Source organism: Daucus carota, chromosome 7, assembly GCF_001625215.2.
Source record: "Daucus carota subsp. sativus chromosome 7, DH1 v3.0, whole genome shotgun sequence".
Classification (NCBI taxonomy): domain Eukaryota; kingdom Viridiplantae; phylum Streptophyta; class Magnoliopsida; order Apiales; family Apiaceae; genus Daucus; species Daucus carota.
The window spans coordinates 31590112-31611570 of NC_030387.2; the positions used below are offsets into that span (position 1 = coordinate 31590112).

The window sequence follows — 21459 nt, forward strand, 5'->3', positions numbered from 1 at the left end:
CTAGAGCTAAATTTGAACATATGTTCTGTATTTAAAAAGCTCAACATGCATTTCAGTATTCATAAGAGGACGATTCATTCCCCTTTATTATTTTGTTTCTTTACAGCACAAAGCCTTCTCACTTCCTTCCCAGAACCCAATCGAACCCACGTCGCGTGGGTTCGGTCTGATCACCTGTTGGCCAAAGCGCATAAAATCGAAGGAGTGATCAGTCAAATAATAATAAGAAGAAGAAGAAATGGAGGGAACCAAGTTGACTTCTTGTTTGATCTTGTTAGCTTGTTTTGCAGCTTTTATTCCCACCCTCAATGCTCAAGAAATTGAGCTGGAGGATGCTTCTTATTGGAGGGAACGTGCTCTTATAGCTTATAATAGAACTCTCGGTGCTTATAAGCCGTATCCACATCTTGTCACTAGTCACACCAATGAACAAGTTCGCAGGTCTCGCATTTTCCTTAAATTATATAAGCACTTATGAAGCATACTCTGCATTTTGTACTTAAAAGGAAAAATAATCGGACTTGTTATTTGTTTTGACTTATAATCAGGATGCTGGAAAACACAACCAACGACACAAGGAGGGTCCTCAGGGGAAATAAATATAAGGGTCCATGCATGGCCACGAACCCAATCGACAATTGCTGGAGATGCAATCCAGAGTGGGCTGATAACCGCTTCAGGCTTGCAGACTGTGGAATCGGATTTGGGAAACCCGCGATTGGCGGAAAGGGTGGACCAATTTATGTGGTGACTGACCCTTCTGATGAGGACATGGTGAATCCTAAGCCTGGGACTATACGGCATGCTGTGATTCAGAAAGGTCCTCTGTGGATTATTTTTGGGCGTGATATGACCATTAGGTTGAACCAGGAGCTAATTATGGAAAGTGATAAGACTATTGATGGGCGTGGAGCTAAAGTCCATATTGCTTATGGTGCTGGAATCACTATCCAGTTCGTAAACAATGTTATTATCCATGACATTCGCGTCCATGATATTGTCAAAGGTAGCGGTGGCATGATTAGAAATTCTGTAGATCATTTTGGATTTAGGACAGAGAGCGATGGCGATGGCATATCAATCTTCGGTTCTACAAATGTCTGGATTGATCATGTATCCATGTCCAAGTGCTCTGATGGTCTCATTGATGCTATCGAAGGTTCCACTGCCATTACTATCTCTAACAGTCATTTCACCGACCATAACGATGTAAGCCCTGCATATTTTTTATCACATAACATTTTAATAGGTAGTAATTAGCTTAGTAAATAATGTGTGTTTATGCATCCATTCATGCAGGTGATGCTCCTTGGTGCAAGTAATCATCAAGTGAAGGACAAGCATATGCAAGTTACAATCGCGTTCAACCACTTTGGGAAGAGGTTGATTCAGAGAATGCCCAGAGTCCGATATGGATTTGTTCATGTGGTAAATAATGACTATACTCACTGGAATATGTACGCTATCGGTGGCAGCCAAGCCCCTACAATCATTTGTCAGGGTAACCGATTTATCGCTCCCAGGAGCGATCGTATAAAGGAGGTAATGTTTACACAATGAGTATCATTATTATTCTGAGTACGGTATCTCATTAAATTGATGAAAAAATATTCGGATTTCAAGTTAGGTCCATATTAAAATCTAATAATCAAACTAAATATCGGTCTCAACTTTCGTGATATTTTAGTTTTTCGTGACATGTAAAAGGGGACATGTCCATTTTGCTTTTCGAGAAGTCAAATTGACCAATTTTTGACTAAACATTACAAATTATCTACTCATCATTTCTAAAATCTGAAAGTTGCATATTAAAATAGATTAAATATACTTTCTAGTAATATAATTTTATTTATTTCTCAATTATCTGATACATGTAAAGTTCAGTCAAAATATAGTCAATTTGATTGGTCAAAAGTCAAAATGAACATGTAAAATGAGACAGATGAAGTATTTTGTAAACATACAATATTTTTTAATACTGATTGGACAATTTTTCTTGTTAAATAACTTTCACACCATGTATTCTTATGTACAGTATCTTTAATTCGTCATTGTGATATTTAGAATCAATTTTATCTAAAAAACAGAATCTCTCTTATGCTATAATCTCTTTAAAGTGATAAATTTATCCAGTCCCAAATATATATCATTTTTGGAGGGGTTCTACCGTATAATAACGATATCGCCTTTCTCACATTACTGATGTTATTACAAAAAATGTTGGATTAGATAACCAAGAGAGAGTATGCTGAAGAATCAGAGTGGAAGTCGTGGAACTGGCGATCCGAGGGTGATTTGATGATGAATGGAGCATACTTCGTCGAATCTGGAGATCCCGCGACAGTTGAGAATTTCGAAAGAGATTTTAACCTTGTTAAAGCAGCCAAAGGAATAGAGGCGCCTCTGATCACCAAATTTGCAGGTGCTCTGAATTGTCTGCCAGGATCTCCATGTTGATAATATTTTTCGTAAGATAGGTCAACAATCCAAGAAGAATTTAACGTCAACACTTTGGTATTTTCTCTGCTGTAAAGAGAAATATGTCTTCGTATTGTAATTTCATATTTTTGGTTTTGCTCTTTTGTCGGTTTATATAGAACATCAATTAGCAATGTTTATGTGTACAATGACAAAGAAATGATCAACTGATTTTCAATTGTACAATCTTTTATTATACACACCCTCAGCACCCTGCTTTTAAACAAAAAAAATGTGCATCACCATCATTATAATATTTATTTATTTAAAAATGAATCATGGGTACTAGAATAACAAAATTTAGTAATCATTTAATATAAAATCTCATCTAAAATATAGAAATTAAATATGATATGATATTTGTAATCATGAGTTCACATGTAAATATAACTACAAGAAACAAGCCTTTTTATGATGGAATTTTAAATTTCAATCCGTCGTAAATCGTCGTTTTTGATCTATTGGTGAGTTTAAAAATCCTCATAATTTTTGACATTTGTCGTAAAGTCAATAAAGTATCGCAAGTTAAAAAGGTGTACCTATAATATTCACACTATACTAAAACATAAATGATAATATTTTCATCGTAAGATAGCTATTTTATGACAACAATATCCATCATAAGATAGATGTTTTACCACAGAAATATCCGTCATATGTAAATTGCAGACCCACTTACATATTTTTTTGTTTCGACAATTTTTTAATTTTATAATGTATAGTGCTATTTTTTATTAGTCGACTAATAAAGATCTCCTTGAATCATCACTTATCACATTCTTGACATTTAAAGTTCAAGTTCACACCGTCCAGTCATGTCAACCTGGAGAGCATTGTTGTAAGTAGAGGAGGGACCATTATAAGATTTTTCTCTAGTTCTAATATGAGAGTAGTTCCTGACTTCTTGTTGCAAGTCTATGAAATTTTATTTTTTGTACCTTAACAAGTATATCTAGTATAACTAGAGAGGCCAGGGGTGTGTGTAGAATTAAAACCTGGAAATTCTCACTGTGTAGTTGTGTATGAAACAGCTGATGGATTATCCATCCCTGAGGATGGATTATCAATGCAATGAGGAACAGACTGCACTCTATGGTTGCGTTTTGAATGAAAATCTTAAAAAAAGTTATATGGAGAAAGAAGAGAATATGAGAAAATATTGACTAAATATGAGTGAATCCAAATTTTCTATGATAAAGATTGTAGAAAAACATGATGTTGAAGTGGAATGAGCACTACAGATTTTTTTCTAATCACCCCCAGTTTAGAGTACAAATTTCATTTCATTCTCTACCTATTTCATTCCATCCAAGTGAACACAGATTTATAAGATGGTCCTGTTTTGTGTTTAGGTAAGGAGGCACCTCTTCCTCCTATCTTGGCATCTTTGGTACATCAATTATAAATGTAGCATTAGGGAAAGATGTTTTCTTTGGTCTCGACTTCTCCCAAGTAAAGATTATTTTTGTGAATCTTTTTGAAAGCAATGATTATTTTCTTCATCAGGAATAAAGAATAGATCGTATATGTTCCTGAATCTTGATCGCTCAACTCATTCATATACTCCTACTTTTCTTACTAAACAGTCTAGTTACAATAGGATTTCGCATATAACTAGAAAAAGGTTTAAGCGGCACCAGAGCCTGATTTGGCCCGAGTGTGTCACTATATAGAGCTCCTTGTTTAGGAGTTGCTGAAAAATATCTAATGCTTGGTTCGTCGAAATCGATGGTTGTATGAATCCTGAAATGGCCAAGTCAGAGTATACCGCATCCTGTTAATTGAATAAGATTGAAATTTCCAAATTTCATGACTACGATGATACTTATACTTGTAGATAGATGGGTTTAGTAGGCTTTAAATTTGAATCTTCCGTGTTTTGACTGATGACCAATTCTTCAGTCTTCACTACACTATTTTCTTCTTTGAATGAAGGATAGAGATAGAATTTAAAGAAGCAACACACATACCTACCATTCTTGATAGTGCTATCTCTTATTAGTTGACTCATGAAGATCTCCTTGAATCATCACATATCACATTTTTGACATTTGAAGTTCAAATTCACACCATCTAGTCATGTCAACCGGGAGAGTAGTGTTGTAAGCAGAGGAGGAAGCATTAGATGTTTTTCTAGTTCTATGAGAGTAATTCTTGACTTCCTGATTGCTTAAATTCTACGTTACATATCTCGATCTCAAGCAACTTACTAAAAGTACCCCAATTAAATTGTGGTGTGATGAAGAGTTTTATTGTTTACCCATGGCTAATAGTGATATTTGTAGCAGCTGACATCGGTGCCTTCAACTGCCATGATAATTCGGTGACTGAGGAGCAAACTCTCCTTGGCTGCGGCTGGTGGACACGACACAACACTTCACAAATGCATTATTGCAGCTGGGAAGGGATCAGTTGCAATGCTGCTGGGAATGTTACTAGTATTAAACTTAGAAGGCACGTGGGAGGCGAGCTGAAAGCGCTGAACTTTGCATCTTTACCAAATTTAGAAAGCTTAGATCTCAGGAATTGTGGTCTGAAAGGAAACATCCCTTACCAAGTTGGTATGCTTTCTAAAGCTACTAACCTTGTGCTTTCTCGAAATTCTCTTAGGGGGAACCTACCTGAATCATTGACTAACCTTACACAACTAACTTGGCTTGATGTATCCAGTAACTATCTAAGTGGATCTATTCCCTTGAATATGAACAAAAATTTGATATATCTGAATCTTGGTGCCAATAACTTTGGTGGCCTAATTCCTTCGTCATTAGGATACTTGCCTCGACTGCAAGTGCTGCAACTTGACAGAAACTACTTCACAGGTGCTATCCCTTCATCTTTTAGGGACTTGAATCTGACACGATTGGATTTGAGTAGGAATAATTTGTCGGGATTTATACCCTCAGCATTGGGAAATTTGGCTTATTTACGCTACTTGAATCTCTCCCGCAACAATCTCTCTGGTACAATCCCGTCTTGTCTATGTAATTTTTGTCAGACTTCTGCAATTGACTTGTCAAACAATTCTCTCAACGGGAGTCGGACTTGTTCTCGGGTATTTATACACAGCACTGTGACAAACAAGAACGATTCCACCACAACCAACAACAAAGATCTAATTGTCCTCTGTGCTGCTGTTTCGGTTTCTGTTTTCTTTATTGTCTTATTGTTAGGCTTTGTATTTATTAGGCTGTACAAGTCTAAGGGAGTTCAAAGTAAGATTGAAATACGAAAAAATGGTGATTTTTTCTCAATATGGGATTATAATGGAACTATAGCATATGAAGACCTCATAGGGGCAACAAATAACTTTGACATACGGAATTGCATAGGAACAGGTGGTTATGGCAGTGTTTATGCGGCAGCATTGCCGGGTGGGAAAGTGGTGGCCCTCAAGAAACTTCACCAGATGGAACGTGAGGACCCGGATTTTGAAGAGAGTTTCAGGAACGAAGCAAAAGTTTTATCAAATATAAGACATAAGAACATCATTAAGCTATATGGATTTTGCTTACATGACAGGTTCATGTTTCTGGTTTATGAGTACATGGAAAGAGGAAGCTTATTCTGTGTGCTGAGGGATGAAATAGGAGCTGTCCACTTGAGTTGGGAAAGAAGGATAAACATAGTTAAAAGTGTCGCATATGCTTTATCATACATGCATCATGATTGCAATCCATCCATCATTCACCGCGACATATCAAGCAACAACATATTATTGAACTCGAAATTGGAAGGTTTTGTAGGTGATTTTGGTGCAGCGAGACTGCTACCAGATTCGTCAAATTACTATACTGCAGCTGCAGGCACTCTCGGTTACATGGCTCCAGGTAAACAGCTTATCTCCATTCCTTAACATTATTTCCTATTTAAAGAATGCAATGACTTATTTTGTTTCTAAATTATGTAGAACTTGCTTACACAATGGTCGCAACTCAAAATTGTGATGTGTATAGCTTTGGGATTGTGGCACTGGAAACGATAATGGGCAGACATCCAGGAGAGCTGTTGTCATCGTTGTCCTCCTTCAAGTCGGGGCACGATCTAATGTTGAAAGATGTGCTAGATTCACGGCTTCCCCGTCCAACTGATGTGTTGGTTGAGCGCCACATTGCTTTGGTTCTGGAGTTGGCACTTGGGTGTTTAAGTTCTAATCCTAAATCACGCCCAACTATGCAACGCGTGTCTATGCAATTTCAAAAGTGAAGAAAACAGGGTCCAGTTTTTTTTAAAGCGCATTGACATTGTAATATTGTAACTTGCAAACCTAATTGATTGCAAAATGTTTTTAAGGATCTGCTAATGTCAACTACCTTACATAGACCTACATATTTATTCACAGAACTGCTTGGCCTTAACAGAATCCCAGGGCTAGTTGCTGAGCTTTTCTTCTCAGTTCGTAGTCTTAAAACGGTTTGTTTTGTATTGTTTACAAGTCAACTTCTAATTTGCAAGCTAAAAGTTGAATATACATGATAGATTATAAAGTTAGTCATGCCGGAAGAAATTTTGGTCGAATTGTTCCCACTCGTGGCCTTAGACAAGGTGATCCCTTGTCCTCTTATCTATTTTTAATCTGTATAGAAGGATTCACTTCTTTGATTTCTGAATATGAGAAGAAAGGTCTGATTCAAGGCATCAAAGTTGCTCGTAATGCGCCTCCTATCTCTCACATGTTTTTCGCAGATGATTGTTATATCTTTTGTAAAGCAAATGTAGAAAGTGCAAAACATGTTCTGAATATGTTGAAAGCATTTGAGAAGGCTTCCGGGCAGCAGATTAATGCAGACAAATCTTCAGTATTCTATAGCCGTAATTGCAGTTCCCATCTTAAGTCAGAGATTTATCACCAGCTGCAAATCAAAGAAGCAGGAGCTAATAGTCTATATCTAGGCCTTCCAAATATGATTTCTGGCAAAAAATCAGAAGTTTTTGGGTTTATAAAGGAGAGGTTACAAGAGAGAATCCAAGGCTGGGACAAGAAAAATTTATCGAAAGGAGGGAAAGAAATTCTAATTAAGTCTGTCGCTCAGACCCTTCCTAGTTACTCAATGAGTGTTTTTCTGCTCCCTCTTGAAGTGTGCAAGGATTTAGAAATGGTCATGTCTAAATTCTGGTGGAGAACAGACCCTGCTAAAAATAAAAACATCCATTGGATGTGTTGGAGTAGACTATGTTCGACCAAGCTTGAAGGAGGTATGGGCTTCAGGTGTCTTCGAGACTTCAATATTGCTTTACTAGGAAGCCAGGCTTGGAGATTGGTGACTCATCCTGATAAGTTGGTCAGCAAAGTTTATAAGGCCCGATATTATTCTAACGGAACGTTTCTAACGGCTAAGCTTGGTGTAAATCCAAGCTATGTCTGGCGTAGCATGTTCGAAACTCAGAATCTGATTGCTCAGGGAATTTCTTGTCGCGTAGGCAATGGCCAGAACATTGATATCTTGCACAATCCATGGCTTCCTTTTACAGAAGACCCTTATATTCATACTGTTAGCGATTCAATTGTTAACAAAAAGGTGGCCTCCTTAATGCATACAGGGGAATCAGTATGGGACGTGGACTTGATCACGGACGTGTTTGAAACACGGGATGCAGAGCTTATTCTTTCAATCCCCCTTCAAGAGAACGTCAAAGATACCTGGTATTGGAGACATGAAAAGATGGGTCATTATTCTGTCAAGAGCGCGTACATCAGCATTCAAAAGTCCAAGGCCAATCCTAATTCTGCTGACAACTCTGGGTTCTGGAGAAAATTGTGGCAATTGAAAATACCATCCAAGGTAAAAAAATTTATGTGGCGTGCTGCTTCTGGGTGCTTACCAACCAAAGATCTTTTACGTGCTAGGAATGTGAATGTTAATTCTCCGTGTCCCATTTGTAATGAGGAACCAGAAACTGTTATGCATGCCCTGGTCTCATGCACATTTGCAGATTACTGTCACAAGCTTGTGGGAAGTTCATTTCTATCCACACTTCAAGGTTCAGTCATATCATTTGCAGATTGGCTTCATGCTTTATTTGGTCACCAACATCTGGAAGAGATATATACCCATGCAACTCTATGCTGGATAATATGGAAGAACAGGAATGATTCAATATGGAAGCAACGTAGTATCGACCCCCTCGAGGTAGTGAATTCGGCACTCTCCTTTCTTAACCAATGGCGATCTGTTCAAGACAAAAATTATGACTCTTTCTTAGGTTTTATGACCTCTGAAGACGGTCAAGAACAGTGGAATCTCCCAACAGAAAATAGTGTTAAGTTTAATATCGATGCAGCTATCTTCGAAGATCCAAGACGATACAGCTACGCTTTTATTATTCGTGATCATTGTGGTACTCTAATCGAAGCTATTTCAAAATGTTCTCCAGGTTGTGTAACTCCCGAATTTGCAGAAGCTCTGGGTATTAAAGAAGCCCTCAGTTGGACGAAACAAAAGTGTCTGAGTAATGTAGTGTTGGAAACTGATTGCTTACAGGTTGTGCAGCTCATTCGCAGCTCTTTCTCCAGTTTATCTTATCTAGGAAAGGTGATCGAGGACTGCAGATCTCTTCTTTCAGATTTATGTGCTCAAAACATTGTGTTAAGGTTTGTGAGACAGGTCCGCGAAGAGTAGCTCACTACTTAGCGAGATATAGCTGTTCTATTAGCGAGATATAGCTGTTCTATAGCTGATCGTAGATGTAAAATCTTTACTTTCCGTGGCAAAAAAAAAAAAATATTAGAAAATTATATATATATATATATATATATATATATATATATATATTTAAAATTATATTTAATCAATATATATATATATAAAGGAGGATGCGGGCGTCTCTAGAATTGTTCGATTCAGTTTTCTAATTTTTCTTAAATTTCGGAGAGAAAAAATATAATTATAATTCAAAAAATCAAGTTAAAGAATTCTAAAAGTAATACAACTCTTTTCTTATTGAATCCCAAAGATAATACAATTCTTTTCTTTTTTATTTAGTATTTCTTATTGAATTCTAAAGATAATACAATTCTTTTTTTTATTTAGTAATCCTAAAAGAAATAGGATTATATTTAAAAAATCAGGTTCAAGGATTCCAAAAGTTATTACAATTCTTTTCGCTTTGGATTCTAAAGGCAATACAATTCTTTTCTTATTTATGAATCCTAAAAGGAGTAGGATTATATTCATTTAAACTAACAATCATTGATAAAATACAATTTATATTTAGGATTTGTAGGGTAATACGTACAATTTTTATTTTCAATTTAGTCTTATAATTTTTTTAAAATTTCGTATAAAAAAAGGATTGTAAAGATATTAATCATTAAAAAAACTAATAGCAAAAAAATTGAAACCATAAAAGAATAATAATTTTTAACCAATAAATAGGAATCATAAAATAAAAATAATTAACAAAAAAATAAGATATATAAAATAGGAATCATATATTGATTTTATAATAATGTAAATGATTCTTGATTAGCATTGTGTTTGACAGGCACGGGAGGCAGCCCAAACTAATTTTTATCTAAATAATAATAATTTTTCTATTAGTATTATGTTTGACGGGAAAGTGGCTAATATAATTTTTATCCATGTTATAATATTTTTTTTGTTAAAACGGTTCCATGGTTCAAAATAATTTTTATCCAATTATAATCTTTAATTTTATCATAATTAGAATAATTTTTATTAGTATTGTGTTTGACAGTAAGGCGACTCAAACTAATATCTAAGTTATAATATTTTGTTATTAGTATTGTGTTTGACAAGAAAGCGGCTCAAACTAATTTTGATCTAAATTATAATATATAATTTTATCATAAAAATAATAATTATGGATTAATATTGTCTTTCACGAGAGGCCGGTTCAAACTAATTTTACTATTAGTATTGTGTTTGACAAGATGGCCACTTAAACAAATTTCTTTACTAATTATAATAATTTTTATTAGTAATATGTTTAACGGGAAGATGACTCAAATTTTTATGTTATTATGATATTAATTCATATCAAAATTTATAACGACGCTGCGAAGCGTGGCTTTAGGTGGCGTCTCTATAAACTCTCCGTTTAATTTTTCTATTTTTTTGAGTGAAAATAGGTAAAGTAGCTAAAATACAGTAATCGTAAAAGAGATATAATTTTAAGTAGTTAAAAAATAGGAATTTTAACAAAAATATAATAGCTAAAATCTATGAAATTCTAAGTAGTTAAGAAATAGGAATCTTAAAAGAAAAGAGAGATAATTCTAAACAATTAAGAAATAAAAATCTTAAAAAAATATATAATAGTTAAAATCTATGAAATTGGATATATTTATCCGATTATAATTATAATTTTATTATAATCTTGATTAGTATTGTGTTTGAGGGGAGGGCGGCCCAAATTAATTTTTATCTAAATAATAATAAATTTTCTATTAGTATTAAGTTTGACGGAAAAGCGGCTAAAATATATTTATCTAAGTTATAATATTATTTTTTATTAAAACGGGACCAAAACTGAAAATAATTTTTATCCAATCATAATCTTTAACTTTATCATATCGTAATTATAATAATTTTTATTAGTATTATGTTTGACGGTAGGGGTAGGGCGACTCAAACTAATATCTATGTTATAACTATTTGTTATTAGTATTGTGTTTGACAAGAGAGCAGCTCAAACTATTTTTATCTATATTATTATATTTAATTTTATCATAATTATAATAATTATTGATTAATATTATCTTTGATGGGAGGGCGGTTCAAACTATTTTTTTTATTAGTATTGTGTTTGACAAGAGGGTCACTTAAACAAATTTTTATAATTATTATAATATTTTCTTTATTAATGATATGTTTAACGGGAACATGACTCAAAATAACTTTTATGCAATTATAATATTAATTCGTATCAAAATTATAAAAAAAATCATAACGCCGCCGCGAAGCGCGGCTTTATTCACTAGTTTATAAATAAAGTAACTTGCACTTCTTTTGGAGTTGGTCAAAGAGAAATTTTTTTTAGAGAGCCAGAATTACCAGAATATGTAAAGAAGAGCGAAGATCAAACTTTATAGTAATAATTACTGTTTTTTATGATACATCCATCTCTTTTTCTACTTTTCATATAATTTTTTGATATTTAATATTGTGTTTTATATATCTTTTCTCCACGTACGACTAATACTGATAGATAATTATGTCCACCTATATTCTAGTTCAAACATTTTCAGATGTTTCACATATTTTAAATTTGTATTTGAACATTTCAAAATATAATCTATAAAATATATTGTTATAATTATTTTTTAATTTTAATATATCACCTCCATATTTTATATATAACTATATCAATTTGTTTAAAAAGTATTATTTATTGTGTTTTCAAAACTCTTTATAATATATAAATTATTTGGAACCTGATTAATGTTAGGTCAAATAAAATCACTTCTACTTTATGCTACTTTAATAAGAATTTATGACTTTTTTATTTATCAAATATTCTATATATGTTAAAAAGATTTTACTCTGAATATATTTATAATTATCTAAGATGTTCACAATAACATATTTTTAGTATATTTAAGATATTTGATAGACAAAATGAGTTATATAAGGAGAAAAAATACATAACACACAACCATCAAAACATATTCAATGTTCAAATTAAGTGTTAAAAATGGAAAAGATGATAACTACATCACAAAAAAGATTAATTATATTATAACTTTACATGTGCCCCAGTTGAGGATAGACAACTTATGCAACGTAACGTACTTGCTGCAAATCCAATCAAACAATTTGTAATTGGTAAAATCTCTATATGATACGTGATAACGCCAATCTCCGATCCCGGTCCTTCCTCCGCCGTGACTGGTGGTTCCGTGGTGTCGCTGCTGGATGGGGGCCTACAAAACAACGCCGGCGGGGGGGTTTTGCCCCGAAGCGCCTCCGGCGTGAGAGTAAGCGGGGGTTTCGGAAGGATAAAGATTAGAGAAAGTGCTATCTATGTGTGGTGGGTGAAAGTGTATATATGATGGTTGCTGGTGGCTGATGGCTGATGGCTGAGAGTGTTTATATGTATGCTGAGTGCTTGAGTGTGTGCAGAGAATGAGTGTCCAGAGAAGTTCCCCTTGAACTCTTGATCCTTGGTCTATTTATAGGCCAAGGATTAGGGTTCAAGGATGCGTACCTGGATCCTGGTCCTACACGTGTAAGGGTTTGATCCCCTACACGTGTCCAGGTGTCAGCGTAGGAGTAGTATTTTGGAATGTTCCCTGGCTTGTCCCTATCGCCAGTAGTTGACCGTTATATTTGTCTTCATCGTGTCAGTCTGTGGCTTGTGCAGTAGTTGTCGGCTGGTACATGTTTGGACCCCGGTCGAAGGGTGTGTTCAGGAGGTACCCGGGTCCAATCCCTACCCCGGGTCATGTAGGTCTGAGATGCTGTGCTTCCCGAGGACCCTGGTCCTCAAGTTGGCCCGGCTGTGGAGGATCCGGGTTATACCATATCAGTCCTCAAGTTGGCTCGGCTGTGGGTGGTCCTCAAGTTGGCCCGGCTGTGGAGGATCCGGGTTATACCATATCAGTCCTCAAGTTGGCCCGGCTGTGGGGGATTCGGGTTATACCGTATCATTTGCCCCCCACTCCCTTATATAGATTTTCTATGTGAGGGAGTAGAGTAGAGTTCTTGCTTTGGCCTAGTGGATCCAGGTAGATGTAGATGTTTGTGTTTGCCCCTCTGCCTGCGTGGATCCGGGTAGAGGTAGTTGTTGTGCTTGCCCCCCTGCCTGCGTGGATCCGGATAGACGTGGTGGCCGGGTTTAGTTGTTTGCCCGAGTTCCTTGATTGTGAAACGTTTTTTGGGTGTGGAATTCGAAGTGATGTCCTGTAACGTCTCGCGCCTTGGAACTCGTATCGTTGCTGCTTTTGAGAGAAGTAATAATTACAGCCGTAGTTATTATTTTCCTGCGAATAAGGTGCTGCCACGTGGCCCCTAGTCCCCAGGCTATATATAAAGGTTTCCCCCCTCATTCTACTTTTCATTCTTGCCTTCTCCATTTTCTCCTTTCTCTTTCAAAAAATAACTGCTCTCGTGTATTTCTTTTTGCCGCCGTTCGTTGGGGCTGTCTTTGGAGGTTTTCGCTGGAATCTCAGGCATCATTATCATCGCTGTTCTTGCTTCGTCGCCAATCACGGTGAGTCTCCTCTTCGCCTCCTTGCTCTTACTTCGTACATTTTCTCTGTTGATATTTTCGGTTGTTTTGTCTTTGTAAGCAGTCGTGCTTTTTGCGTTTGTTGTTTTGGTATTTTGCTTTCACAGTAGATTAGGTTGTATGCTTGGGTGGGTTGGTTTGATTTTGATATTTTTCGGTGTTTTTCTGGGTTTTGTGGTTCGAGTTTGGCTGGGTTTGTATTTGAATGTTTGAATTTCTGGGTTTTGGCCTCGTGTTCTTGGCCGTATATGTGTGTCTGTATGTGTATAACTGTAAGGGCTTGGGTTTTGATCTTGATTTTTGGTTTGAAATGTTTATAAAACTGTTTGTGGCTTTTGGTTTTTGAACTGGACCCGGGTGTGATAGTCATGCCCGGGTAGGGTAAGTTTGGGGCTGGTTGCTTTGGGGTTATTTGGACTGAGCCCGGGTTCTATCCTTCTGCCCGGGTTGGGTAGATTTAGGGTGTTTCGTTTTGTACTTGGGAAAGCTTTTTGTGTTGTAGTATGTACATAGGACCCGGGTTTGCTTATGATAACTGGTATTCCTCTCCCACATAGATCTGAAAAAGGAGAGGACCCGGGTAGGTTTTTGCGTGTGTTCGATTGCTTCTTTCCGACCTGGTATTCTTCACATAGACTTAGGACGGGATCCGGACCTTAATAAAACTTGAAATGAATTGTGAATTCTTAAAACTGATCCGGGTTGTCTTCTGTATTTAGGTCCATGGTCCGGATCCCCACGCGGCCAAGACAAATTTCTGAGGAGTCCTCTAGTGATAGTGAATCAGACGGGTATAACGCCCTTGCTCATCGTGCCCGGGTCCGGCTCTCTAAAAGGCCAAGACAAGAGGTTGTCGCTTATTCGGCGGTGCCCGGAGAATTTTCTAGCGATACAGAGTGCGACGAGGTTCAGACTTTATCTTATCGTGCCCGGGTAAAGATGGCAGAGAGAGAGATTGCGGAGTCCGGGGTCGTATCCGTTCATCAGGATGTGGTACTCACGTCCGGTAAGCAAGTAATAATGACTCCGGAGGGGATGTGGGGGAACTCTAAGTCCTATTTTATCACCAAGGGGCCTCTGGTGGAGGAAAAAAGCTTCTATGCCAACATGTCCGGCTTCTATAGACTTAAGCATCCCAACGGGCGGCTGGGACCTTATAATAAAGAAGAATTCGACGAGAGGTTCCGAGAGCTATCCGGGGTCCGGGCTCCATTCCCAGTAAAGAGTCATATAAAAGAGCTGTCTCCGGATGTAGCTGATCGGTTGATCCGGACAGCCTTTCAGTTGCCACCCGAAGTTGAGTGGAGGTGGCCCGAGCCCGGGGAAAAAATCTACCATCGCCCGGCTGACGGTTTCATCCCGGTGTGGCTCGAGCATCTTCGGTCGGGGTGGAACCCGAGGTGGCATATTTTTTTCAAGCACCTCTGCAAATACGAGTTTAAGATCTCTCCCATGCAGCTCACGCCGAATGCAATAAAGTGGATGACTTGGTTTTTGTGGGCGTGCAATAAGAAGAACTACTACCCGACCTTGAAGCTGTTCCATATGCTTTTTCAGTTCAAGAAGTCTGGGGTGAAGCCGTTGTATGAGTTGCGCTTCCGGTCGAAGGAGTGCGGTTTGGGCTCCGGGTTCATAAGCCCGGTTATCCATCAAAGCTCGCTGAAGGGATGGAATGGCGAGGTAATTATGTTGAAGGGCTTGGACTTGGCTTTTATGCCTTATATCGAGACAGACGACGAGAAAGTGAGGACGGACTTCGGTGCGCCCGGGGCGGCTGGGGAGTTTCGGGACCAGTTGGCCGAGTTCTGTAACTGCCTCGGGTTTCAACTGACCCGGGACACGTTTATGCGGCACGATCAATTACACGAGGGTGGCTGTGAGTTGCATCTTTTGTTGTTGTTTTTGTTGTATTTTGTCCGGGTCTCCTTGTCTTGTAATGTGCATGTTGCTACCTTGTCCGGGTCCTTTTGTTTGCAATCTGCATGTTCCTTAGGATATTTTATTGTGGCATTTTCCTTTGTATGATTTGTCGCATTGTTTTCTTATTGACCCGGGTTCTCTTGACTCTTGGCAGGTCTTCCCTACTTCGACCCGGATCTCTGGAGAGCTATGTCTGCCAACGACTCTTTTGCTGCTGCCTTGAGGAATTTGGGGGGAGTTCATACCCTTCCAAAGCCACAGCCGAAGGATAAGTCGGCGAAGAAGAAAAGGGGCGCCAAGAGGGGGGAATCCGGGTCTTCCCGCCAGGAGACAGCTGGGACCGGGCATTCGAGTGCTACTCCGGACCCGGAGGTCCCGGTTGAAGATCAGGAGCTGGGAGTTGATGCTGTGGAGGTGGAGAGCCCGGTCCACGAGCCAAAGAAAAAGAAAAAGAAGACTGATTCTTCTCAGAAACAGGTGATTGACATGACGGGGGAGGATCCGGGAAAGTCTGTGATGGAAGTGGTGGACCTGGGGGTCGAACTCGAGGGTGGTTCCCGCCCGGCGCCCAGGTTTGGAAAATATCCGGTCAAGAAAGTGATTGGATTAATGTCCGAGCTCCCCTCTGATCAGGATTGGGAGATGATGGAAGATCAGGGTCTGGTCGAGAATTTTAAGGAGATCGGGGATCTATGGGGTCAGGTAATTTTCCTACCCGGGTTCGGTTTTCCTTTTGTACTTTGTCTTGCTTTCCTTGTTCTTTATAATTCTGGTTTTGCTGACCCGGGTCTAATGTTTCTCTGTTAGCTCGGTGGTCGCTTGGCCGGGTTCAATACCCATGCTTTGGCCAACTTGAAGAAGGAGAGGGATTTCTCTATTGCCAATCATGCCAAAGCAGTGAAGCTGGAGAAGGACCTCGATATAGAGAGGTCGGCCCGGGAGGCGTTGGAGTCGGGTTTGGCTACTAAGATCAAAGAGGCTGAGCTCAAGAAGGAAGCTGAACTGGCTCAGAAAATCAAAGATGCTGAGGCCCGGGCTGATGATGCGGGGAAGAGGGCATCCGGGCTGGAGAAAGAAGTGGCTGACCTGAAGAAGGAGTTAGAGACCCGGAAAGCCCCGACTGAAGTTGTTGCCGAGTTCCAAAAGTCCCGGGTCTATGCAGATGCTCTAGCAAAGGCTGCGGCCGCGGAAGTCATGCGCTGCTGGACGGTGGCCGAGAAGCACATCAAAACCGACCCGGGTGCCAATGCTCAGAGCTTCATTGACCTGTATATTGATGTGAAGAACAAAGTTAATGCAGGTGGGGCGGAGCCCGAGCCTTATGTGGCCCCGGGTCAGGATGTGGACTCGGACTCTTCTGCTGAGTCTGAACCCCTGGACGAGGAGACTCCTGTCAAAGATCCTTCTGTTCAAGATGTTCCTGTTCCAGATCCTCCTGTTGATGATCACCCTTCTGCTTGAAATTTTTCTTCTGCCTTTATTTTAAGAACAATCAAGATGTGTTTGTATTGTTGAATTGGTTGGTTGGCCGGGTCCGTGTGGACCCGGGATTATGGATGTTTGCTTCGTTATTTTCTATCAGATGTTTGCTAAAATTGCCCGAGTTGATTGCTTATGTAGTTTTCACACTTAGAAATTTTTCTTAAGTAAATGAAATGGGTGGAAATGGAAGGACCCGGGCAACTATGTACCCGGGTATGCTTGCTTTGATAGCTTCACACTTAGAAAATTTTTCCAAGTAAATGAAATGGGTGAAAAATGGATGGACCCGGGCAACTATGTACCCGGGTATGCTTGCTTTGATAGCTTCACACTTAGAAAATTTTTCCAAATAAATGAAAAGGATGTAAATAGATGGACCCGGGCAACTATGTACCCGGGTATGACTGCTTAGGTTGCTTTTTATACTTGGAAACTTTTCCCAAGTAAAATGAACCAGTGGACCGAAGCAACATTTACCCGGGTTGCACTTAGAATATTTTTCAAAGTAAATAGAATGGATGGACCCGGGCAATGCTCACCCGGGTTGATTGTTTTGTATATGTTTGCACTTAGAAAATTTTTCAAAATAAATAGAATGATGGTTGCCTTAGAAGTTTTCTAAGTAAATAAAAGTGGATGGACTCGGGTAAATTCTACCCGGGTTGAATGCTTTTTTTTGCTTTTTGTACTTAGAAAATTTTCCAAGTTAGTGATTGTATGGATGGACCCGGGTAGATACTTCCCGGGTTGATTGTTTTCTTAGCTTTTATCCTTAGAAAATTTCCAAGTTAGATGGTTGTATGGATGGACCCGGGTAGATATCTAGCTCGGATTGCTTGCTCGACATGTTTTGGTTGCCTTAGAAATTTTCTAAGTAAATAACAATACGGATTCACAAGTAGCAAAAGACTTCATTGATATTCAGATGATTACACAGCTTTGATAATCAAAAATACATGGTTGCTTTTAGGAATATGTAGCTGTCTTCTAAGGTCTTTTCTTCCCGTTGGCTTTACTGATAGAATTTCCTCAACCTGAGGCCATGCCAGGTGTTGGATACCTCTGATCCGTCCATGTGTTCTAGTTTGTAGGTACCCGGTCTTAAGACTTCTTTGACTTTGTAGGGGCCTTCCCACTTAGGCATCAACTTGCCAGTGTTGGTTGGATCAGAGGCTTCGGTGTCTCGTAGGACCAGGTCTCCTGTTTGAAAATTCTTAACCCGGGATTTTTTGCTGAAGTGATCCCGGGTCTTCTCTTTGTATTTTTCCATCCTTGCGATAGCCTGGTCTCGGACCTCGTCCACCAAGTCCAGGTTGACTCGGAGTCCTTCTTCATTGGCGATCTCGTCAAAGTTGATTGCCCTATGGGAGGGTGATCCGACTTCAATTGGAAGCATTGCTTCAGTTCCATAGGCTAACTTGAATGGAGTCTCGCCGGTGCTTGTCCGGGGACTGGTTCGATATGACCAGAGAACATGCGGCAATTCTTCTGGCCATTTGCTCTTGCTTTCTTCTAGCCTTTTTTCAATTCCTCTCAGGAGGATCCGGTTGGTGACCTCTACTTGACCATTTCCTTGAGGATAGGCGACTGAAGACTTCTTGTGTTTGATGCCTCTTTCAGCCAGGTAGCTTTCAAATTCTGAACCTATGAACTGGGGTCCATTATCTGAGACCAGGACCCTTGGTAGCCCGAATCTCATCAGAATGTTATCCATGAACCGGATGACATCTTGCTGATTGATTGTCCGCATTGCTTTAGCTTCGACCCACTTGGTCATATAGTCGATGGAGACTAGTAAGTACCTAAGGTCTCCTTTGGCCCGGGGAAAGGGTCCCATGATGTCTATCCCCCAAACAGCAAAAGGAATTGGAGATAGAACTGAGGAGGGTAGGACAGGGCTTACCCGGGGTACGTTGCTGAATAGCTGACAGTTCTTGCATTTTTTTACAAACTCCATGGCGTCCTGGTGGATAGTTGGCCAATAGTAGCCTTGCCGGATGATTTTATATGCCAGGCCTTTTGCCGACATGTGATCTCCGCAGATCCCTTCGTGAACTTCTCTTAGACAATATTCAGCCTCCTCCGGACCTATGCATTTCAGGATTGGAGATGAGTAGGTCCGGCGGAAGAGTGTTCCTCCTTCGACAAAAAATTTTGCTGCCTTAGCCTTCAGCCGTTGTGCTTTCCCCTTGTCTTCGGGTAACTCTCCCTTTTCTATGTAGTTTATCCAGGTAGGGTCGTTGTTGATTTCAAAGATTTCTTCCTGCTCTATTGTTGGCTTGTGCAACTCTTCGAAATAGACTGAACTGTCCAGGTCCGCCGAATTTTGGACCAACCTGGAGAGGTTGTCTGCTTCAGCATTTTCTTCTCTGTTGACTTGCAAGACTTTGCACCCGGGGATCAGGGTAAGGTAGCTTTTCACCAAGGCTTGATACTTGGTTAAGATCGGGTCTTTGGCAAGGTATTCTCCATTTGTCTGCCTGACCACGATCTGGGAGTCACTGTAGATGGTGAGACTTTGGATAGACAGGGTCCGGACTAATTTCAACCCTGCTAGGAGAGCTTCGTATTCCGCTTGGTTGTTGGTTGCTGCGAAACCGAAGGAGATTGCTGTTTTGATTGTGAACCCATCCGGGCTTTTCAGGATTAGCCCGGCTCCTGACCTTTCGGTTGTTGAGGAGCCGTCAACATGGAGTATCCAAGACCCCGGGTTAGACTCTACCGGGGCTTCTGGTTCAGTTTCCATGGGGGTTGTCTGGTTCTCTGGAAAGTTGCATTCCACTACGAAGTCTGCTAGGACCTGGGCTTTGACTGCTGTCCGGGGTAGGAATGTCAGGCTGAACTGGCTAAGTTCGATTGCCCAATTCACTAGTCTCCCGGAGATGTCAGGCTTGTGAATGATTTTCCTTAGAGGTTGGTCTGTGACGATCCTGATCTCTCTTCCCTGAAAGTAGTGTCTGAGTTTCCTGGAGGCGGTGATCAGCGCGAAAGCAAATTTTTCTAAGTTGGGGTATCTGGTCTCTGCATCTTTGAGGACCTGGCTGACATAGTAGACAGGCTTCTGCTGCCCGGCTTCTTCCCTGATCAGGGCTGCCCCAACGGCCAAAGGTCCGGCTGACAGGTATAGATAGAGAGGTTCTCCGGGTAGGGCTTTTGTCAGGATCGGGGGTTTGGACAAGTATGCTTTTATTTCGTCAAGAGCTCTTTGGCAATCCGGGCTCCATTCTACCAACTTCTGATTTTTCGCCCCTTTTAACAACTCAAAGAACGGTAGGCATCTTTCAGCGAGTTTGGAGACAAACCTTCGAAGTGCTGCTAAGGACCCTGCTAGTTTTTGGACTTCTCTCTGAGTCCGAGGTGGTTGCATCTCTTGTACAGCTTTGATCTTCTCCGGGTTAGCCTCGATACCCCGGTTGCTTACCATGAAACCCAAAAACTTTCCAGCCTCTACCCCGAATGTGCACTTGTCTGGATTGAGCTTTAGCTTAGTTCTTCTCATGTTCTCAAAACATTCTCTGAGATCTGAAATGTGACCCGGGACTGATGTAGATTTGGAGATGATGTCGTCGACGTAGCATTCCAAATTTCTTCCAAGTTGGTCTTTGAAAATTTCATTCATTGCCTTCTGGTATGTAGACCCGGCGTTCCTTAACCCGAAAGGCATCAGCTTGTAGGCATAGACTGCCCGGTGGGTTATGAAGGCTGTTTTGGCTATGTCTGCTGGGTTCATCTTGACCTGGTTGTACCCGGAGAAAGCGTCCATGAAACTTAGCATCAGATGTCCGGACGTGGCATCGATAAGCTGGTCAATGCTTGGTAGAGGATAAGGGTCCTTGGGGCATGCTGCATTCAGATCCGTGTAGTCGACACACATCCTCCACTTTCCATTCGCTTTCTTGACCATGACTACGTTGGCGAGCCATTCCGGGTATTTGATCTCACATATGATGTCCGCCTTCATTAATTTCCCGACTTCCTCATCTATTGCCTTCTGCCTCTCCGGGGCAAAATTTCTTCGCTTCTGCTTAACAGGCCTCTTTTTGGGATCGACGTCAAGGCTGTGCATTGCCAATGATTCATCCAACCCGGGCATGTCGTCCGGGCTCCAGGCAAAGACGTCTGCATAGCTCCGGAGTAGTTGGATGAGTTCTTCTTTAAAAACAGTATCTAGGCCTTTTCCAATTTTGACTTTCCTTGTCGGGTTGTCTTTTTCGATCAGGACCGACTCGGTCTCGACCGCAGCTTCGACCTTGGTTAATTCTTGTGCCGAGATCATTTGCTGGATTCGGGCGTCAGTGTTCTTTTCCACAAAATCTCGAGCTGAGCTCATGGTTGCTTTTTGGTTGCTTTTTCTGGGATCAGGGTTGGCAGCTCCCGGGTTGATGT

The 21459-nt window shown here is 40.0% G+C and overlaps 2 protein-coding genes across 2 annotated transcripts; both read left to right on the forward strand.

Annotated features, from left to right (window-relative positions):
• Window positions 1-57: 57 nt before the first annotated feature.
• Window positions 58-2677, forward strand: LOC108195275 (probable pectate lyase P59). The gene is made up of 4 exons (XM_017362232.2): window positions 58-441; window positions 549-1209; window positions 1300-1542; window positions 2230-2677. Exons 1-4 carry the CDS (start codon window positions 239-241, stop codon window positions 2455-2457), a joined length of 1335 nt encoding a protein of 444 aa, XP_017217721.1. The 5' UTR covers window positions 58-238; the 3' UTR covers window positions 2458-2677.
• A 1684-nt stretch (window positions 2678-4361) lies between these two features.
• Window positions 4362-6775, forward strand: LOC108195443 (probable leucine-rich repeat receptor-like protein kinase At1g35710). Its single transcript, XM_017362406.2, has 2 exons — window positions 4362-6308; window positions 6389-6775. Exons 1-2 carry the CDS (start codon window positions 4718-4720, stop codon window positions 6682-6684), a joined length of 1887 nt encoding a protein of 628 aa, XP_017217895.1. The 5' UTR covers window positions 4362-4717; the 3' UTR covers window positions 6685-6775.
• The last annotated feature ends 14684 nt before the right edge of the window (window positions 6776-21459 follow it).